The sequence below is a fragment of the Lynx canadensis genome, chromosome Y (assembly GCF_007474595.2).
Source record: "Lynx canadensis isolate LIC74 chromosome Y, mLynCan4.pri.v2, whole genome shotgun sequence".
Classification (NCBI taxonomy): Eukaryota; Metazoa; Chordata; class Mammalia; order Carnivora; family Felidae; genus Lynx; species Lynx canadensis.
In genome coordinates, this window is record NC_050200.1 from 1,212,290 (window position 1) to 1,234,100 (window position 21,811).

The following is a 21,811-nucleotide window of genomic DNA, read 5'->3' on the forward strand; positions in this document are numbered from 1 at the left end:
AAAGCATGTTTTTCTAGGCAGCATGTATGTCTGAGTTGCTGTCTTTTAAACCCTTACAAGACATTCAAATAATGCATTTGCATGAACAGAGATGTAGCAGCTCTTTTAGGCATGATCCCTTTGTGTAAAAGGCACACATAACATATGAACAAGCATTTTTTAAAATTCCCACTTCTGAGAGTGTGGCATGAGTCAGTGAGAGTATCTTTTCATTTACTATTTTCATTCCTAAGAAATAAAAACTATGGCATTTTATGTTTGCATCATTTAAACTGTACAACAGAGAGATCCCCTTAGTGAAATTTTATCATCTTATATACTTAGAATCCAAATAATTATCACAATTGCTACTACTACCAGTCATAACATCCTTCATTTGTTACTTTTTTAAATTTATTTTAAAATTTTTTCTTTTACTTCTTGGGCGCCTGGGTGGCTCAGTTGGTTAAGCCTCAGACTTTGGCTCAGATCATGATCTCACAGCTTACGAGTTCGAGACCAACCTCAGGCTCTGTGCTGACAGTTCAGTTTTGGATTCTGGGTCTCTCTCTCTTTCTCTGTCCCTCCCCCACTTGTGCTCTGTCTCTCTCTTCCCCAAAATAAACATTTAAAAAATGTTTTTTTTCTTTTATTTAACTTTTCCTTTCTTTTGGGCCCTTCCACTCACATACATTGCCTGTACTGAGACCTAAAAGTTGGTTGGTACTCATCAGAAACAGGCCACAAATATGCAAGAAAACATCACACAAAATACATCATTCACAACTTTTCAGTGAGGAAGTATTAAGAAACAAATGATAGGAAAAACTAGCATTTTTTACCATCTGTTTACCCTTTGAAACCACTACCTCCCTCTAAGCCATCCTTTGGTTTTCAAAATTTAGACTGTTCCATGGCTATAGACAATCATAAGATGATCATTACTCCTGATACCTCAGTTGCATGAGTCTTTCACAAAGAAATATTTTATACAAAATTAAATTCAGAACAATTTAATTGAACAATTAAAGCTGTTGGCAGGGTTTAGAGGTGCCAATACTTTTGCAACCAAAATGTGTGTAATTTCTTACATACAAGTTTACTGCTGACTAGAAGCCTTAATGATAATAGCAAAATAACAGACAGTTTGCATGTTACGTGTATTATATACTATAACAAAGTTACAGGCAGGAAAGAATTAAGGAAAATACATTTATAGTACTTGCTACAGTATGAGGACACATGCAATTCAAACCTTGACGTTCAAAGGTCGAACTAAAATGAATTTTCAGGAAAGATTATTAAAAAAAGCTCTAATATGTTATCCAATGAGCATATTATGAGACAGTTCCTAAATCAAATACAGAGTTTCTGATCTATCGCCTGTCTCTAACTCATTTGTTGGTAAAGAACCAGAGACATGTTATAGGCTATATGTCTTAGTTTGCCTGAAGAAACCAGTTAAATGTGCTTTGTTCATTGTATCCTTTGAGAATGCAAATTTCTGATCTTTGTTCACTGTATCCTATGGGAACACAAGTGAAAATATTTCTGACTTTTTAAAAACTCAAATGCTATAATATTGGCTAAAATTACAGCTGAAACCAAAAGCCCAAAATTAAAAGATATACTAGGTAGTTACTAACAAAAATTATGCTGGTATAGATATGTTAATTGTAGATAAGTTTGTCTACCTGAAAACAGACATTTCATGGTAAAACACAGTTGGTCCAACTTACCTGTACTTAATCCAAACATACATAAAGCAAAAATTCATACCAGCATAAGGGAAAATAAATTAGTCCTCTATCATAAACGGAGATTCTAACACTATAACTAGTACTTAATAAATTCTTCTCTTAGGACACCTGGGTGGCTAAGTCAGTTAAGTGTCTGACTCTTGATCTTAGCTTAGGTCATGATCTCTGGTTCACGGGTTCAAGTCCAGTCTCAGGCTCTGTGCTGATGGTATGGAACTTGATTGGCATGCCCATTACGAGGTTTGAACTCACCACCCTGAAATTAGGAGTTGCATGATCTACCAATTCAGCCAGCCAGGCGCACTAGTACAGTTCAGTGTAAGATTATAAGGGTTCTTAGTATGAAATCTGAGGAAGAACTCAGTGGCTCTGTGAAGCTACTGGAATCATATGTAGAACTGAATGCGTATTTCTGCAATAAAACAATGTTTTTCTTCTTAAAGTAAATACATTCATAAACACACCTCCAACAGCCTAAATGTTAATGCTTTTTAATTTTTATTTTGTATAACCAATAGTACAAAAGATTTGAGCCTCTATATATTACCAGTTATCAGTTTTTAAGCACTGTTACTATATATTGGCTAGTTAAAGAGTGAATTCATAACTATTCAATATACAGGAGCTAATAAAAACTTGGCAAAGTGCATATAACATCAGCATCTTCTATAACCTCTGATTTATTTCAATATGGATTAACATCATATGCCAATTTTGGCAACATTAAACTTTAAGTATTTTAAGGAATAAGAAAAAAATACTTGCTATCTGATAGGCAAGAAAAAACTACTATTATAATCTATGTTTTAATTGTATCAAGTGAAAGGTTAAGAAAAAAAGCAAAAATAATGGCAAATGGACCTTTTTCTTTATCCAGGGTTATTTGGTAAAATTATATTTGCAAATAGGGAAACACTGTTTTGAGTTTTGGGAATGTTTTGAGTTTTGGGAATAGTCCAAGAGAAGTTAAATACCACTGATTTGATCTTCCTGTGTTCCAATCTAGGAACAGAATAAGAGGAAGAAAAGGTTTTTCTGTAAATGAGCACTCATACTCTAAAAGACAATTTAATTTAAGCCTAATAATTTTCATTCTAAATTTTAAAGATAAGGCTGCATAAAATATGGGGCAAAAGGGAACTTATTTTCATGGAGACTTTGAATCTTCAGGTTTTGACAGCTACAAAATCCCTTCAAGTCTGGAAATACGCAAAAACATATCATAGAAAATGAGAAGAAAAAACTTTATTTTAAACAGGTTCAGTGATATGTATTCCTTAGCAAAGTTTGGGTTTAGTAGCTGTTTCATTTCAAACATGAATTGATCTATAAATCTGACACTCTTTAGCAACACTCAGTTTCTGCTAAAATGTATTAAATCCAGCAGTATAACAATTTTGACATCTATTGTAGACTCTATTATTTAGAAGTTAAATCTTCATCACAAGAAGATGAGAATAAACTTACAGCTTCTAATAAAGTAATGAATTTTGGAATATATTCACCAACATCACTTTGAAATTATCTCCCCAGGTTGTTAAGAGAAATTACAACTCTATCCATGTGTATTATTTAACCAGTATTGTTCAGTCATCTTCAACTGTTGGCTTAATGGTTACTCCTCTTCTTATTTGACCCCAACCAATTAAACTGCAAAATGAAAAGAAAATAAATCATGAATTTTATTTATTTTAATGTTTACCTACTTGAGACAGACAGAGAGAGAGAGAGAGAGAGAGAGAAAGCTTGAGCAAAGGAGGGGTAGAGAGAAGAAGACAGAATCCAAACCAGGCTCCAGGTTCTGAGCTGTCAGCAAAGAGCCCCATGCAGTGCTTGAAACCACAAACCATGAGATTGTGACTTGAACTGAAGCCAGACATTCAACCAACTGAGCCACTCAGGTGCTCCAAGAAATCACAAATTTTAAATTCATCTCATCAGCATCATCACAAAAATAACTGATTTTCACTATCCTCTAAATTCAAACCTGTTTCCATAATGTGTTCCTCTACAAAGAAAATGCTATATTATCTCCTTAAATTCCTAGAGACTTCTACATGGGTTTGGCTAGCATGAATGACCAAAGAAAAGGGAACAAGAAGTTGCTACTATACATATGCCTACCTTTCTCTAAAAAATTATACCTGCCCATTAAGAATCCACAAGTAAGAGCACTTAACATCCCTGAAAAGGAACGGTGCCACTAGATAAAACGTATCAACCTAATTAAAAAAGAACTGTCAGTCCCTTTCTACTTGAGAAAATGTCATTTTCCCAATACGTCAACACATTAGTGTCTTAAAGGTAAATAAGTGAAAGGAAATAGGTAAAGGGAAATCAAATAAGTAAAGAACTAGAACATATAGTCTATAAATAGATTACTTCCCCCCCCCCCCCCCCCCCCCCCCGCACAAGGTAATCTCTAAAAGCTGTGTGGGCTTCAACTCATAATCCTGAGATCAAGAGTCCCATGCCCGACCAACTGAGCCAGCCAGATGCCACAAGACATTAGTAACCAAAGTCTGGTCTAGTCAATAACTAGCTTGAATTGGTATCTCAACTATAGCTTTTAGAACAAAACCCACCCAAAATATAAATAAAAACTACAATTCTAAAGAACGTATGTGAAGGAGAAAACTTGTCAATATGGAGGACTTGAGGTGGCTTTTATATTCCCACAGAAACACCAAGGTAATAATCTACTGTGGATCTACAGCAACTAAGCAAATACCAACAAAGAAGAGGAAACTCAAAATGAAGAAAATCTGATGCCAATGTTCTTATCCACTGTGGCAGACATGAGAAGAAGCCAATCAAATGTTCTGGGCTCGAAGGAGAAGAGCAGACCTTATTTTCAAAGTTCTACTTGTCTGTTGGCTGCTCAAGGCATTAGTCTTTATCCTGTCTCAGAGTGCTAAGACAATTGTGGCACAGCCGCATGTCAGGATAGAGATTCCTTAAAGCCATGGCTTGGGACCACAATGAGTGAAAACCTCAGAGGACTACAGAATGCCTGGAAGAAAGAGACTAAGAGGATATAGTAAATTAAGCTCAAAAAATTAAAAGATGAGATTCAGAAAACTTAAGACATTTAAAGTGGCTGTGTATATTGGAGAATTGAGTGAAAGAACACACACAGCTGTAGGAAAGATGACTCAAAAGAACATTAAACCTTGATAATGGGTTGATTAGAGAAGGTCTTTTCCTACATGAAGTCAATCGGGGAGAGGTAGCTTTTTGTTCAAATGTCCAATTAAAAAAAAAAAAAAAACTAATAAAGATCACAAAGCACATAAAGAACAGGGAAATGAGAAAAAGGATTTTGCTCCCATCTGCTTTTTTCCTCAGGAGGTTTTAAACTGTCCTTGTACTTTTCAGCTCCAGTTTAGTTTTTAAAAGAGTCTCTTTGTAACTCCCATTTTGTTTATATTATCATTTTCCCTGTTTTTCCTTCAGATTGTTGTGCTCTCATTTAGTACTCTGTACTTACTTATTTAAGACAGTTTTTTAAAAGTGTTTCTCAAGTCCATAGCTTGTGCTTCTTTGGGATGGTTTCTAGAGATTTTGCTCTTTTGAATGGATCATTTTTATGTTTCCCTATATCTTTAAAAAAGAACATACAAGCATCACCAGCAGTATATCCTTTTTGCCAAGTTCCAACAGAACATTCTCTAGTTCAGACCATATGTTAGGTTACCAGAACTTACTGCATTTAAAAGTCTGAAAAATAAGTTTCATCTTATTATCTAAAATTCCATTTCTAAATGCAATGGAATTAAACTAGTAATTAGTAGTAGAAGGAAAATAGGAAAATCTACAAATATACGGAAATCAAACAATAAATATTTTAACAACCAATGGAGCAAGGAAGATAACACAAGAGAAATCAGGAAATACCTTGAAAGAAATGAAAAACAAAACATACTATAATTCTGTAGAGCTGCTATGATAAATGGTATGTGTGGGGTGCTTCATAAACTGAAAACAGAATCATGCTATGATCCAGCAACCCACTTTGGGGCATATACCCAAAAAAGAGTTAAGAGTAGGGACACAAATATAGATATTTGTGCCCCATGTTCATAACATCAAGCACAACAGCCAAAAAGTGGAAGCAATACAAGTGTTCATTCATGGTTAAGTGGATAAACAAAATGTTATATAACTTAAACACGAAGGAAATTTTGATATAAGTACACCAATGCATGAACTCTGGATATGACTCTATGACAAATTACCCAGGGTTTTCAGCACTGGATGAGGGACTAGAGTCATTGTTTCATGGATACACAGATTCAGTTTTGCAAATGAAGGGTTCTCAGTGTGGGTGATAGTGATGGCTGCATAACATTGTGAATGTACTAAATACCAAAAGCAGTACATTTAAAATTTGGTTAAGATAGGGGAACCTGACTGGCTCAGTCAGTGGAGCATGTCATTTCTCAATTTTGGAGTTGTGGGCTCAAGCCCACATTAGGTGAAGTGGTTACTTAAAAATAAAAACTTTAAAAAAATTTAGTTAAGATGGTTAGTATTATGTGTACTTTAGTAGTTAAAAGGAATGTTAAGGGGACAATTCAGATGTTTACTTATTTCTTTTAGGAAATAAATTTCATTTGGATAGAGTTCTCTTATAATAATGTAGTGGACAGACTAAAAAGATTCTTGTTTTTATAAAAACTTGCTGGAATTCAGGAAATGTATCATTCTACTAACTGAGGTGCTCCATATGAAGGTCTCTAACAATTTGTATTATTTATACTTATTTAAATACCATGGAAATAATACTCCTAATAGAGGAAATGCTAAAATTAAATGAGCATAAATCATCACAAACAGGATTAATTACTTACAAGGTAATAAAACACTTCTTAATATTAGTAGTAAGCTAGAAATTTTAGCTTACTAGAAATATAGTAGTAAGCTATAAAATTATCATTTTATAGATGATAAATGGTAAAATCAGCATGGGGTACGGGGCATCAAAGATGAATCTATGACAAAGATAGTGAGAAAAGAACAGAGAACCAAAGGCAACTCATAATTATGAGTGCATTGAGAAAAAGTATAAGTATGGTTATGAGGGTTTACATGGAAGAAGCAAAGAAAAAATCATACAGATTGAAGCAAGCTTGTACAAAAGCCTTTAGTATTAAGAAATGTGAGGAATTACTAGAAATTTTTGAGAATAGTATGATGAAATGTTTGGAGATTATATTTGGCCAAGCATTAAAGTCCCAGAAAACAGGGGCACCTGGTGGCTCGGTTAAGCATCGACTTCAGCTTAGGTCATTATCTCAAGGTTCGTGGGTTCGAGTTCCGCCTCAGGCTCTGTGGTGACAGCTCAGAGCCTGGAGCCTTCTTTGGATTCTGTGTCTCCCTCTCTCTCTATTCCCCTCCCCCACTCATATTCTCCCCCCCTTCCTGCCCCCGCCTCTCTCTCTCAAAAAAAAATAAAACATTTAAAAAAACTAAAAAAAAATAAAGTCACAGAAAAAAGAAAGCACAAGCCAGGAAGCTTTCAACAGCTTCAGTGTAAAATGGGCTACATTCAGGATGGAAGGGATAGATTCAGTAAATAATCTGAGGAGAAGCAAAAAGGACAACCAGGTGTCACAAATGTATAGACTTAGAAGACTGGGAACAATGAGCACATGTAAATCTTTGTTTCTGAACACAAAGACATAAATGGTTGAGTCTAGGCAAAGGTAGAGAAAAAGCTGAGGTCACACAATTTATATCACAGTAAGAACGTGCTCTGGGGTCATTTCAAACAAACCTAAGAATAAACTGAAGAGACTTCTATTGGCTATTGTGGGTGATGAGCATCAACATAAAAACAAACAGTAATGGATCATAATTCACTGAGTAAATATTTCTGAGTCACCTTTGAGTCACACAAATAGACAGACATATATAAATAAATAAGAAATAGGGAATTCGGAGTGATAAATGTAAAGAAGTGAGAGAGTTAAAGAAAACATGATTTGGTTATTTCTAGAGACAAGGTCAATATTGGTTGGGTCAGTCAGTAGAGCATGTGATTTCTTGATTTTGGGATTATAAATTAAGGCCCATTTTAGGCACGGAGATTACTTAATTAAAAAAATAATAATAAGGAATAACCAACAGAAAGTGTTTGGGAGGAATATGCTATTTGCAGAGTCCAATGTTCTCCCTATAGATAGTTTATGAGTTGCAAGTGTAAAAAGAGGTTTGTTACAGACAACTTATTAGGATGAACAAAATTAGCCTCATGAAGTAGATGTATTCAGATTTTGTATGCTCTCAGCATGTGATTCCTAATAAGGACATACCACTGTCTGGCCTTGAACACATAACTTCAATTTTAACATGAGAAATTAAGTGGGTTGTATTGTTTAAATGTCAATTCATTTTAAGATAAAGAAAGGCTAAGAAAGCTCCCTATAAAAAAGATTTGTAGAAACAAAAGGGAAGTGAAATGTGTGATCCTAGGGTTGAAGTGAGGAAAATAAACAACAATATTGAGACAAAGATAAAATTACTATCTGAAATGCAGATTTTAGTATTTTTGTCAATGTTAAAATTCTAGAAGTGGTTAAATACACTAACATTACTCTTATACATACTGAAATAGTAAGAGGTACAGACTATGCAAACTAATCAGAGGTTTATTTTTTTTTATTTTTATTTTTTTTTCAACGTTTATTTATTTTTGGGACAGAGAGAGACAGAGCATGAACGGGGGAGGGGCAGAGAGAGAGGGAGACACAGAATCGGAAACAGGCTCCAGGCTCTGAGCCATCAGCCCAGAGCCCGACACGGGGCTCGAACTCCCGGACCGCGAGATCGTGACCTGGCTGAAGTCGGACGCTCAACCGACTGCGCCACCCAGGCGCCCCATAATCAGAGGTTTAAAAGACAAAACACAAAACTAAGTTGTGGGTGTGTGTGTGAATACAGTACACAGATAAAAAGTCAAAAGATTCTGAATTGTTTGATTTTGTACATGTGTCTGAGATAAAGGAAAGTCAGCCAGTTGCAGTATATGAAGTAAAAAACTGAACTACAGGTTTACAAATTAGGATTGGAAATACAGATTTCAGTTATATAAATACATAGCTGACAATTAAAGCCATGAAAACCACTGAATTCAAGGAAAAGGAAGAAACAAGTGTTGATGAGGATGTGGAGAAAAAGGAATCCTCTTGCACTGTTGGTGGGAATGCAAACTGGTACAGCCACTCTGGAAAACAGTGTGGAGGTTCCTCAAAAAACTAAGAACCAAAAAAAACAAAAAACAAACAAACAAAAAAAAAACTAAGAACAGAACTACCCTATGATCCAGCAACTGCACTATTAGAAATTTACCAAAAGAATGCAAAAGTACTAATTCAAAGTGACACATGCACCCCTATGTTTATAGCAACATTATTTACAATAGCCAAATTATGGAATCAGAGAAAATGTCCACTGACTTATTAATGGTTAAAGAAGAAATGGTATAGAAGTGCACGAGTTGCTCAGTTGGTTGAACGTCTGACCCTTAATTTCAGCTCAGTTCATGGTCACTGGGTCATGGGATGCAGCCCCGCACCAGGCTCCATGTTGAGTGTGGAGCCTGTTTAGGATTCTTTTTTGTATCTTTCTCCCTCTCCGCTCCTACTCTCTCTTTAAACAAACAAACAAACAAACAAACAAACAAACAAACAAACAAACAAACAAAAGTGGCACATATATATACATAATAAAATATTATTCAGCCATCAAAAGGAATGAAATCTTGCCATCTGCAAGGATATGAAAGGAGCTAGTGAGTATAATGCTAAGTGAAATAAGTCAGTCAAAGACAAATACCATGTGATTTCACTCATATGTGGTATTTAAGAAACAAAACAAATGAGAGGCAAATCAAGAAACAGACTCTTAACTCTAGAGACCAAACAGATGGTTACCAGATCGGAGGTGGATGGGGAGAAGAGTGAATGCGTAGGGATGGAGATTAAGTAGGGCACTTATGAGGACCAGATATGTATGGAAGTGTTGAATCACCATGCTGTATACTTGAAACTAACTATTACACTGCATATTAACTATACTGCAATTAAATTTTTTCTAAATGTTTTAAAAAAGGAGAAGTGTGCATAATTGTATATGTACAGTGTCAAGAATGAATAAACCACAAGAAAATAGGCTGTTTTTAAGTTTACTTCTTTCTTTCTTTTGTAACCTCTACACTCAATGTGGGACTTGAACCCACGAACCTGAGATTAAGAGTCACATGCTTTTCTGAGACTGAGTCAGCTAGGGGCTCTTCCTGTTTTTCTTGATTAAAACAGTGGCAAAGCTGACACACTTACCGCCAATGTTTCTCAACTCTTCGGCTAAGGGCAATTTTTTCCCCTACTTCTGTGCACACAGGATTAGTGAGAACTATTTTACCCAAATCAGCCTTGACTGCACTAACTCTTCCTCCTGTTGACAGGGACCCTATGTTCACCATAAGCACTTCATTCTTAGAGAGCTTTTGCACCTAGGGAAATAAGAAAAAAAACAAACCATTATATTAGTAAAATGTTTTCTCAAAGTGAAAATTTAGCACATACTGTTGGAAAAAAATAAACTATAAAAAAAATTCTGCACAAATTACATTTAATGAGATTTGAAGTCTATATATCCTACAAGTATCAAAACAAAAGATTTATTTAGCACTAAATGAACATACATATGGTCTACCATTAAAATAAGCTACTAAATATAACATAGATGAAACTCTTAAAATTATGAAGAGACTTGTGTTAGAGACGGTATACACAATTTCTTGAAAGAGGCAGCAAGACAAGAATAATATAATAGGTGGGCTTGGGAGGTCTAACTCCATTAAAATGCAAACTAAACTACATATTGTAACTATCTGACTCCTGTAAAATTGGGTAACACCTACTACATAACTTGTGTTATATTTCTAGTAATTAATAATTACTAGCCTCTATACTGCTTACTGCTCTTGTCCATACTTACAGCCTAATGTTCAAGTTCAGATAATTGTTTTTAAGGTCTTCATTATTTCATTAAAGTCAAACAAACAAAAAAAAAAGTATCATTATTAGAGAAACTCTCCCCAAAATGACAAACATAAATTTTATAAACACATGACTCATGCTGGAAACAATCTTTATTTTTTTAATGATCATAATTGTTCTAATATGAAAAGCACTTTATGACTATGTTTATACAGAATTTTGACTACTATAATGGAAATACTGTATCCAATTTAACATTGCATATACATAAGGTAAAATTTTAAGCATCTGGTCAACCACTAGTAAGATCTAAAGTAAAACTGGAATTTAAAATGTAATTTAAAATGTAACAGTCATAATGGGGTACAGAAAATATTTCTGCTACTATAAAAAAATCCAGGGGCGCCTGGGTGGCGCAGTCGGTTAAGCGTCCGACTTCAGTCAGGTCACGATCTCGCGGTCCGTGAGTTCGAGCCCCACGTCAGGCTCTGGGCTGATGGCTCAGAGCCTGGAGCCTGCTTCCGATTCTGTGTCTCCCTCTCTCTCTGCCCCTCCCCCGTTCATGCTCTGTCTCTCTCTGTCCCAAAAATAAATAAACGTTGAAAAAAAAAAAATCCAGTAAAAGTTAATGTAGAACTTCTATATTGCTCTTTTGCTACTGATAACTATCACCAAAGTGCTCTATCTACAAAAAGATTATACATTTATACTTTATCACTGTCACCCAAATCTCACCAAAAAAAAATTTTTTAAAGTCACATGTATACCAGGAAGTCAGTCTTTAAAATTTGTGACACAAACACACTTAAAAAAAAAAAACCTGTAACTTGACTTATGACTGGTTGCTATATAGAAAATTTCGAATTAGTCAACTTTTTGTAATTCTATCTTATACTTTTAAAAAATATATTTTGTGGGGCGCCTGGGTGGCGCAGTCGGCTAAGCGTCCGACTTCAGCCAGGTCACGATCTCGCGGTCCGTGAGTTCGAGCCCCGCGTCGGGCTCTGGGCTGATGGCTCAGAGCCTGGAGCTTGCTTCCGATTCTGTGTCTCCCTCTCTCTCTGCCCCTCCCCCGTTCATGCTCTGTCTCTCTCTGTCCCAAAAATAAATAAATGTTGAAAAAAAAATTAAAAAAAAATATATTTTGTTTTTTAATTTAATTTTATTTACTTATTTTAAGAGAAAGAGCACGGGCAAGAGGGGCAGGGAGAGAGGGAGAGCGAATCCCAGGAGGCTCTGCGCTGAATCTGACACGGCACTCAATGTCCTGAGCTGAAATCAAGAATCAGACATTTAATAAACTAAGCTACCCAGGCACCACTAATTCCATTTTAATATAAAAGAGGGAAATTGGGGTGCCTGAGTGGCTCAGCCAGTTACATGTACACCTCTTGGTTTTGGCTTAGGTCATAACCTCACAGTTTGTGGTTTCAAGCCCCACAAAGGGTTGTGTGGCTGGTGTGGAGCCTGCTTGGGAGTCTCTTTCTTCCCCTCTCTCTGCCCCACCCTTGCTAGTTCTATCTCTCTTGCTCTTAAAACAAATAAAACTTAAAAAAGTGGGGCACTTGGGTGTCTCAGTCGGTTGAGTGTCCAACTTAGGCTCAGGTCATGATCTCATGGTTCACAGACTGGGGCCCTACATGATGCTCTGTGTTGACAGCTCGGAGCCCAGAGCCTGCTTTGGATTCTGTGCCTTCCTCTCTCTCTGCCCCTTCCCCTGCTCCCGCTCTGACTCTGTCTCTCTCTCTCCCAAAAATAAATAAATATTAAAGAAAAGTTGTATAAGAAAAAAAAGTTCTTCCAAAAAATAAAAAAGAGGAAAATGGAAGTGGTTGAAACATCCTGTTGTGTTTCTGAAATACAAAAAGGATATACCTTTGCTGCTTTTTTGTCTCCTTCTGTGCGTACACCTAGAAGTCGTCTTAGTAGGAAATAGGAGATTTCCAATTCTGTGAAGATCTCCGGTAAAGCTCCAACTGCACCAAGCACCTGTCCTACCATTCTGTCAGCCCGGCACAAAGTGGGGTCAATTTTTGTTCCAACTCCTAATGTGAATAAGATATGTATATCACACATTCCAACTTTCTATTTCTTAAAATGTTTAGAAACTTAAAAGTTAGTCAAAGCAGTACATGTGTTCTATACAATTTAATTAAATTATAGTATATTCATACCATATTATAGCTACATAATCAAAATCTGGTAGTACAATTCCCCTTCAAGCAAATCCCTGATTTGTCTAAAAACACAAGAACATTGGCCTTGATGAAAATTTAAGAATAAAAAGATTGATTTAAATTCTAAAGGAATAACTGCTTAACAGAAAACAAATTTCATTTAATAAGATAGTCAATCTTAAAATTGATAAATTACAAAGTTTATTATGACTGATTTGCAGAAATAAAACGGGCAATTGTTGATGTTGGTTGGCAGGTATACAGGATTGTCATTACACCATTCTTGTATGTTTGTATATAATAGGTACAATAAAAAGTTACACAAAAACATTCCCAGAATTTCCTTGTTCATCAAAAAAAAAATATCCAGTCATATACAGTGAGCTTTTATTATTATACACATATAATAAAGTATAACAAGTAAAAAGTGTCAGTAAAATGATGTGGTAAAGGCCTTCCAGGTTCTTTTCCATACACACAATGAAGAATTGACAAAAAAGTCAGAATCACTTCTAAAGTTGGGGAATATAACCAAAGGCTTGACGCATTTTGTGGAGTATTTCCTGAAGAAATCACGTTGAATTTCAGGAGCACCTGGGTAGCCCAGTCAATTAAGCGTTTGATCTTGGCTAAGGTCATGATCTCAGGGTCCGTTTGTTTGAGCCTTACAACATGCTCTGCGCTGACAGCTCAGAGCCTGGAGCCTGCTTCAGATTCTGTGTCTCCCTCTTTCTCTGTCCCTCCCCTGCTAGTAGTTTGATCTCTCAGATATAAGTAAAACATATTTAAAACAAAAAATAATATTAAAAAAAGAAAAGAACATCTGAATATCAGTAAGAACAGTAAAAACTAAATGACATTTTAACTTGTCCTAGGCCAACCATAACTCATCATCTCTGTGACTGTTGTTAACCAACCTGCATTTGTCCTGGAAAGTAGCAAGGATAGTAGCTTTCTTTCTCCCTTCAATTCATGCAATTCCTTTTAAAAACTTAAATAGTAAAGTAATAATTTTCAACATCACACAACTTTCTCCCAAATTCGCTGAAACATTTCCTAGCTTCTAGTTTCTAGACACGTTGTAAAAGAGTTGAGATCAAATTAAATCTTAATTTACTAACCAATTTAAGACCTCATTTCTAAGTTTAGACACGGGGTTATAGACAGTTTTCTTTCACATGTCTTGAATCTAGTTAGTTTTTCCTTCTCTCTACAATATTTACCAAGTTAAAGTATGTTAAAGTGTGAACAGCATTTCCAATAAAACATGAAAAGATTTACACTGTATTTATAAAATTTAAGTTTCTGCTACAATAAAAGCTATATTTTTGTTAAACAAACTAGAAAGGTAAGCCTGACTCCCAGAGGACTATCATTTGGTTAGTTTGATGTTTTCCTGGAAGATTCCACTTTTCAAGATTATCTGGATGCCTAATATAAAAATTTTTTTTCCTTATGTAACTGAAGGATAACAGTTGGTGGCAAACAACACATTAACCAAAAAGTTGTCTGGTTGGTTGTTTTTTTTTAAAGAACAGGTTAGGGTACCTGGGTGGCTCAATCAGTTAAGTGTCTGACTCTTGGTTTTGGGGCTCAGGTCATGATCTCATTCCACATAGTCTGCTTGAGACATTGGAACCTGCTTGGGATTCTCTCTCTCTGCCCCTCCCCACTCAAATGCACATGCTGTCTCTCAAAATAAATAAATTCAGGAAAAAAAAAAAAAAAAGAAGGAAAAGCTTTTGTGTCCATGGGAGATTTGAAAAGTTTGACATATTCCTACAAATCCAGTGAATAACATGTGTGTGTAGGGCTGTGCATCCCTACGGAATGGGAGAAGATATTTTGCAAATAATACATTCACCAAGAGATTAGTATCTAAAATATACAAATAACTTATATAACACAACACCACCAAAAACATATACTCCAATTAAAAAAAAATGAACAGAAGATATGAAGAGGAAAGATCTGATAATGCTTTAAACTCTCTCATCTAGTTGGTCTTATAATGAAAATGAAGGATGAGACAGAGTTGTTAATTGCCTAGCTCAGAGCTCAAAGCATGCATCAATAGAACTTTTAGCAAAGATTGAGACTTATTGGTTCTAGGTATTAAGGAAATTTCTTTCTGTACAATTACTAGCTGAGTAAGCCAACCAAGCCACACTTCAAAGAGTGCACATGCAAAGAAAAGCAGACATTATAGACTTACCTCAGAAAGTCAGTAAATTAACAAATGACTTTGTTTTCAATAATAACAGCAGCAGAAGAAACCCTTAGGAGAGGAGAGAATCTACTCTCTAGAGGTGACACATTATATCATTTAAAATGTTGCTCAATAGAAAGTGATGAGACATACTGAGCACCTGGTGGCATAGTAGGTTGACTGTCCAACTTCAGCTCAAGTCATGATCTTCCCATTACCATTTGTAAGTCAATTCCCAAAATGCTCTTCTGCACAGACAGCACACAGCCTGCTTGGGATTCTCTCTCCCGCCCTCTCTGCCCCCACCCCTGCGCTCTTTCTCTATCAAAAATAAATAAAAAACTATTTTAAAAAGTAAAAAAAAAAAAAAAAAAAAGCCATGAGACAGACTGGCAAGGCAAGAAGTATGGCCCCTACATAGGAACAAAAGCAATTTTAAAACAACTGTTCATGAAGACCTAGAGATCTTAGGCTTACTAAACAAAGACTAAGTCGGCATATTTTAAATATATGTAAAGACTAAAGAAAATTATGTCTAAAGAATTGAAAGAAAAGTATGAAAAAGATGTCTCAAATAGATGACATACACAATATGAAGAAACCAAGTGACATTCTGGAGTTGGAAAGCACTAATAGTTGAAAGGAGCCATCATCAAAGCGGCTCAACAGCATTATGAAACAGGAAAAAGAATGGGCAAACTTGAAGATAGGTCAATTGAGATTATTCATTCTGAGCAAAAATAAAAAATAAAAATGAACAGTCTCAGCATGACCAAAATCAAGCGTGCCGACAAATGCACAAAGTCCCAGAGGCAGAGAAGAGAAACAAAAAGAATACTGAAGGAAAAAAAAGTTGAAATAACAAAGGAAATGATTAATAAAACTAAGAAGCAACCTACAGAATGGGAGAAGATATTTTACAAATAATATATTCAGTAAGAGATTAGTATCTAAAATATATAAAGAACTGGGGCGCCTGGGTGGCTCAGTAGGTTAAGCGTCTGACTTCAGCTCAGGTCGTGATCTCGCGGTCCGTGGGTTCGAGCCCCGCGTCGGGCTCTGTGCTGACTGCTCAGAGCCTGGAGCCTGTTTCGGATTCTGTGTCTCTCTCTCTCTCTCTGACCCTCCCCCATTCATGCTCTGTCTGTCTGTGTCTCAAAGATAAATAAACGTTAAAAAAAAAAATTAAAAAAAAATAAAATATATAAAGAACTGATATAGACCTTATACAGCTCATCATCCCCATAAACAAATATCCCAGTTAAAAAATGGGCTGAAAACATGAACAGATATTTTTTTCAAAGAAGACTTACAGATGGCCGACAAACACATGAAAAGATGCTTAACATCACCCATTATCAGGGAAATGCAAATGAAAACCACAATGAGTTTTCACTTGTCAGAATGGCTAAAACAAAACAAAACAAATCAAAACAAAACAAAAAACAGGTATTGGTGAGAATGTGGAAAATAAGGAATCCTCTTACACTGTTGGTGGGACTACAAACTGGTTCAGCCACTCTGGAAAACAGTAGGAAGTTTCCTCACAAAGTTAACAACTACTATATGGTCCGTTAATTCCACTATTGGGTATTTAGCTAAAGAATATGAATTTTGAACACTGGTTCAAAAAGGTATATGCGCTGCTATGTCTACTGCACCATTATTTATAATAACCAAAATATGAAGCAGCCTATGTCCATCTATAAAATGCAAAAGATGCGCCATACATATATGTACACTACACCATAAAAAAGAATGAAAATTTGCCATTTTCAACAGCATGGATGGATCTAGAGGCTTCGTTAAGTGAAGTCAGTTAGAGACAGACAAACAGCCTCTGATTTCACTCATATGGGGAACTTAAGAAATAAAACAAATGGACAAATAAAAAAAAAGAGCAAAAAACAGATTCTTAACTACAGAGAAGAAACTGATGATTACCAGAGAGGAGGTACGTAGAGGATGGGTTAAATAGGTGATGGAGTCAAGAGTACACTTTTCATGGTGAGGACTCAGTAATGTATAGAATTATTATTGTTATTACATTTTAAAAGATTTTATTGTTGTCTAATCTCTACACCCAACATGGAGTTTGAACTCACAACCCTGAGATCAAGGGTCTCATGCTCTACCAAATGAGCTAGCCAGGTGCCCCTGTATAAAATTACTGATCACTGTACTGTATATCTGAACTGTAACACTGTATGTTAACTATACTGGAATTAAAAATAAACTTATACTGACCAAAAATCACAAACTATTGCAAGGCAATAAGATGCAACTGAAAATGCACAAGGAAGCCTCAATAATATTTAGACTATTTCTCATCAGAAACTTGTACCATGATTAAGTTAGATGAGATTTTCTTTCTTTTTTTTTTTTAATTTTTTTAACGTTTATTTATTTTTGAGACAGAGAGAAACAGAGCCTGAACGGGGGAGGGTCAGAAAGAGGGAGACACAGAATCTGAAACAGGCTCCAGGCTCTAAGCTGTCAGCAAAGAGCCAGACGCGGGGCTCGAACTCACAGACCGCGAGATCATGACCTGAGGTGAAGTCGGCTGCTTAACCAACTGAGCCACCCAGGCTCCCCTAGATGACATTTTCAAAGTGATCTATGAAATATATAGCTAAAACACATAAAACCAAAAGATAAATTCTCCTTTAATACAAAAGAAAACTATCAACAGAATCTCTCCTAAAATTTTGATTTTTCCTGGATATGTGTAACCAGTGTGTAAGGAACTAGAATACCCATGTATTAATTTAGCAGTTCCTTCAAAATAGTAACTTTCATTGTCAACCTCAGCACAAACATGATCTCATGATACAGGTGATACTTGTGGGTAACTTTCCAATTGTAAAATTTACATAAAAAGCAAACAAATAACAAAAGAGTTTGAAGCGTAAATAAAATGCATTTACTTTAGTGAAGTTTTTTAAATGCTAAATCATTAAACTTTGCTAGTATTTAGCTTACCCCACAACAACCACCATGTATTATTCTTTCTATATAAAAATACACTTTTAATTCTTTCTCCCTCCCTGCCTCCCTCCCTCCCTTCGTCTCTCTCACTCTCTTTTTTAAGAGAGCAAGAGTGTGCACACACAGCAGAGGGTCAGATGGAGAGGGAGAGAAAGAATCCCATGCAGTCTCCACAGTAAGTGCAGAGGGTGACATAGGGCTTGATCTCAGGACAATGATCATGATCTGCACCAATTGGACACTTAACGACTGAGGAGCCCAGGGAGCCCACTACATAAAAATATTTTCTAAGAAACACATAAAATATATTACAATCTAAAATCAACAACTTAGCCACCTACATATTTGTCTATCTCACTTTTCCATACTGAATTAAAATACTGAATTAGAGATAAATAGTCTTAACCCATTACACACAAAAAGTAACATGACTAACCAGTAATAAAAGCTAGGGATGAAAGGAAAATTTTTACCAATAAGACCCCCTGGAGCAGCATACTGAAGATCATTGTGTTCTGCAAAAAGTGATACAATTTTGGAAAAGATTGGTTTACACATGAGTTTTCCTTCACTATCTTTGGAAACAATGCCAGGTCTGACTTCTATCTCTTGGCCCACCTAAAACATAGAAGAGAGAATTTAAAATAGACCCTTAAATTGGTAGATTGCTAATATGAAAAGGCATCTACTTGCAACAATAATTTCAAACATTTCTTTAAAAAGGATAAAAAATTTAACAATGTAAAAAAGTTATAAGGTTAATAACCACTCTATTATTAGGCAACTACATATAAGAAATCTATTTTTATTACACCAGACATATGTAAAATACAAAGCAGTAAATAAAACAGTACATTGTTATAAAATTAAGTTTCAGATTTTGTTCAACTATATATATATTTTTCCATTTAAGAAGCAAGGGGTTGCAATCAGTTTACCTTTAATACACCCTTTAAAATACTGCCACCAGCCACACCACCTTTAAGGTCATCAACCTCACAGCCAGGTTTGTTGACATCAAAAGACCTAATAACTGTAAAGAGGATAGGGAAGAAAGGAAAGAAACCATAAAGCTTATCCTGTTATTTTAATTAGAAGAAATACTAACTCAAGTTAGCTTTTATACATGAGCAGCCCCTTGACATCTCTATCTTACAGGTGACTTTGTAGGGAAATATTATCATCCCAATCCCTAATGCAGTTTCTTATACTGCAAAATGAAATCTACTAGGTCAGTAATTGACATGTTTTTATGCTGTATCTATGAAGTACAATGTAACTATTTGATGAGAACATAATAGTATATGTGTATAATTATGTGAAAGGATGACTTTTCTGGGACAAAAAAATGCCTGCCCTCACCCTTAATAATTAGCCACCTACATATTTGTCTATCGCACTTTTCCATACTTAATAATTCACACTGAAGTCCTAATCCCTAGAACACTCATAATGTTCTAGTACCTTATAATGTGAGTGTATTTGAAACACAGTGGATCAACAATGTGAAAAGATACAGTCAAAAGTTAAAGGCTAAAAAGTTAACTCCTTACCAATAAGTCGAGGTTCTGAAGTAAAGTCTCTTAGAGGTACTGGAATTTTCTTTACAATATACTCACAGACAACTTCAATATTATATTTCAGTTGAGCAGAAATTGGAATAATAGGAGCTCCTTCTGCTACTGTACCTATATGAGAAACCACAAAGATCAAAATTTGACAAAGTTCTATAGAAACTGTTATTCACATTTGACAAAGCAATTAAGATCACTAACATAGGTATTCCAGCATCTCTACACAAAAGGTCAACAACATATGAGAAGTAATCATTCTGTTTAGAAAGATACATAATATTTTGTTTGTTTTCACCTCTAAAAGCAAATACTATGCTCCGTAGGGGAATTACATACATAATCTGGCAAATATAGCCAGTCCTCTGACAAGGAAAAAAACAACAAGGAACCAAAGTATATTGTCCAAATATGTATGTGCAAAGTATATTCTTATCTTGCCCCAAATAAGAAAAATAGGTTTTTGTGAAAGGATCACTACAAAGATTAAAGCCCTGGCAGCACCTGGGGGGCTCAGTCGGTTAAGCATCTGACTTGGGCTCAGGTCATGATCTCACGGTTTGTCAGTTTGAGCCCCACATGGGACTCAGTGCTGACAGCTCAGAGCCTGGAGCCTGCTTTGGATTCTGTGTCTCCTTCTCTCTCTGCCTCTCTGCCACTTGTTCTCTCTCTCTCTCTCTCTCTCTCTCAAGTAAAGAAATGTGAAAAAAAAATTAAAAAAAAAAAGATTAAAGTACCATCAGTTCCAATTCTGGAAATAGATACTCCATGAGAGGAAGCAGAGTTAGAATAAAGAGAATAGAACAGGAAAAAAAAAAAAAAAGATGCTTTCATTCATGTTACCATCACTGGGAAGAGTTTTTTTTAAACATATGATTGGTGCTGGTGTTGATAGCAGAACATGTGCTAAGATTTTATTAATAGAGGATTCGCCTGGCACCCTAGGCAAAGATGAAACACAAATTCATGACGTGTTTCATGTTTTATTATCATGATAAAAAGTTATGACATTGACAAAAACAAGTGTTTACCTCTCAAAACAAAATGCCCCTAAATCAATTGGTAACATTTATAGAATAGAACTTGTTTTCTGGCTCATATACAAATTTCATCAAATTCAACATTTTACTACTTCTGTCAGATGGCTAAAAGCAATAAAAGTGTAAAGTTGTAGGCAGAGAAATAAGGGTTATAACTCTTCAATTCACTGTTTTTATAATTATACTAAGACTTCTGGGTTAAATACCTCTGAAAATGACTCATACACTTATTAAATATTACAGTCTTACCTTGTACAAATGCAAGTATCTGTTCATACTGTTCTTTAGCCTGACTCTCCTTTACCAAATCAATTTTATTTTGCAGAATCAAAATATGTTTCAGTTTCATTATTTCTATGGCTGCCAGATGTTCAGAGGTCTGAGGTTGAGGACAAGATTCATTACCAGCTAAATTGATGATGAAGAATTAAAAAACAAATACACAAGATGAGTAGTAAGAATTAGCATCCAATAAAAGAGACTTTTGTATTTCCTACTCAAAGCAAATTCCTTTTACCACTGCCAAGTATCTCTGTAAGTCCATTTAAACTTCATGACTAATTTCCCTGGATTCTCCCAGCTCCAGCTATTTAAACTCTTATCCTAAGGACAAAAATGCTTGGAGTGAACAAATCTGGCTTCTGGGGCACATGGCTCAGTTGGTTAAGCCTCCAACTTTGGCTCAGGTCATGATCTCACAGTACATGAGTTGGAGCCCCATGTGAGGACCTGAACTTCCAGCAGAGGGCCTACTTTGGATTCTGTGTCTTCCTCTTTGTCCCTCCCCCGCTTGCACTCTGTCTCAAAAATAAACAAATGTCAAAAAAACAAAAAACAAATCTGGCTTCTTCCAGAGTCTTTCAGACATAACATATATCCCTCTGATTCTATTATTCAGACATAACATAACACCCTCTGATTCTATCTAGTCTTGAGATATTGAGAATAGTCAAGAGGGCAAGTTGCTTAGTGTAGTCAATGAAATATAATTATCCAAGAGGACAGAAGACAACCACAATTCCATTAGTCTCCATGCTCTGATATTTGCACCCTATGAAATCCTTCCCTTTAAATACCACATG

At 35.6% G+C, this 21,811-nt stretch overlaps 1 protein-coding gene across 1 annotated transcript in view; it reads right to left on the bottom strand.

Moving 5' to 3' along the window:
* Window positions 1-2,218: 2,218 nt before the first annotated feature.
* The window catches only part of LOC115508108 (eukaryotic translation initiation factor 2 subunit 3), a 28,398-nt gene continuing 8,805 nt past the window's right edge, over window positions 2,219-21,811 (bottom strand). The window contains exons 6-12 of the mRNA XM_030306504.1: window positions 20,979-21,137; window positions 19,672-19,806; window positions 19,057-19,151; window positions 18,592-18,736; window positions 12,620-12,789; window positions 10,082-10,254; window positions 2,219-3,389 (exon numbers count right to left, since the gene is read on the bottom strand). Of these exons, the coding sequence (XP_030162364.1) occupies window positions 3,326-3,389; window positions 10,082-10,254; window positions 12,620-12,789; window positions 18,592-18,736; window positions 19,057-19,151; window positions 19,672-19,806; window positions 20,979-21,137 (941 nt within the window). The 3' untranslated portion in view covers window positions 2,219-3,325. The remainder of the gene's footprint in view (window positions 3,390-10,081; window positions 10,255-12,619; window positions 12,790-18,591; window positions 18,737-19,056; window positions 19,152-19,671; window positions 19,807-20,978; window positions 21,138-21,811) is intronic.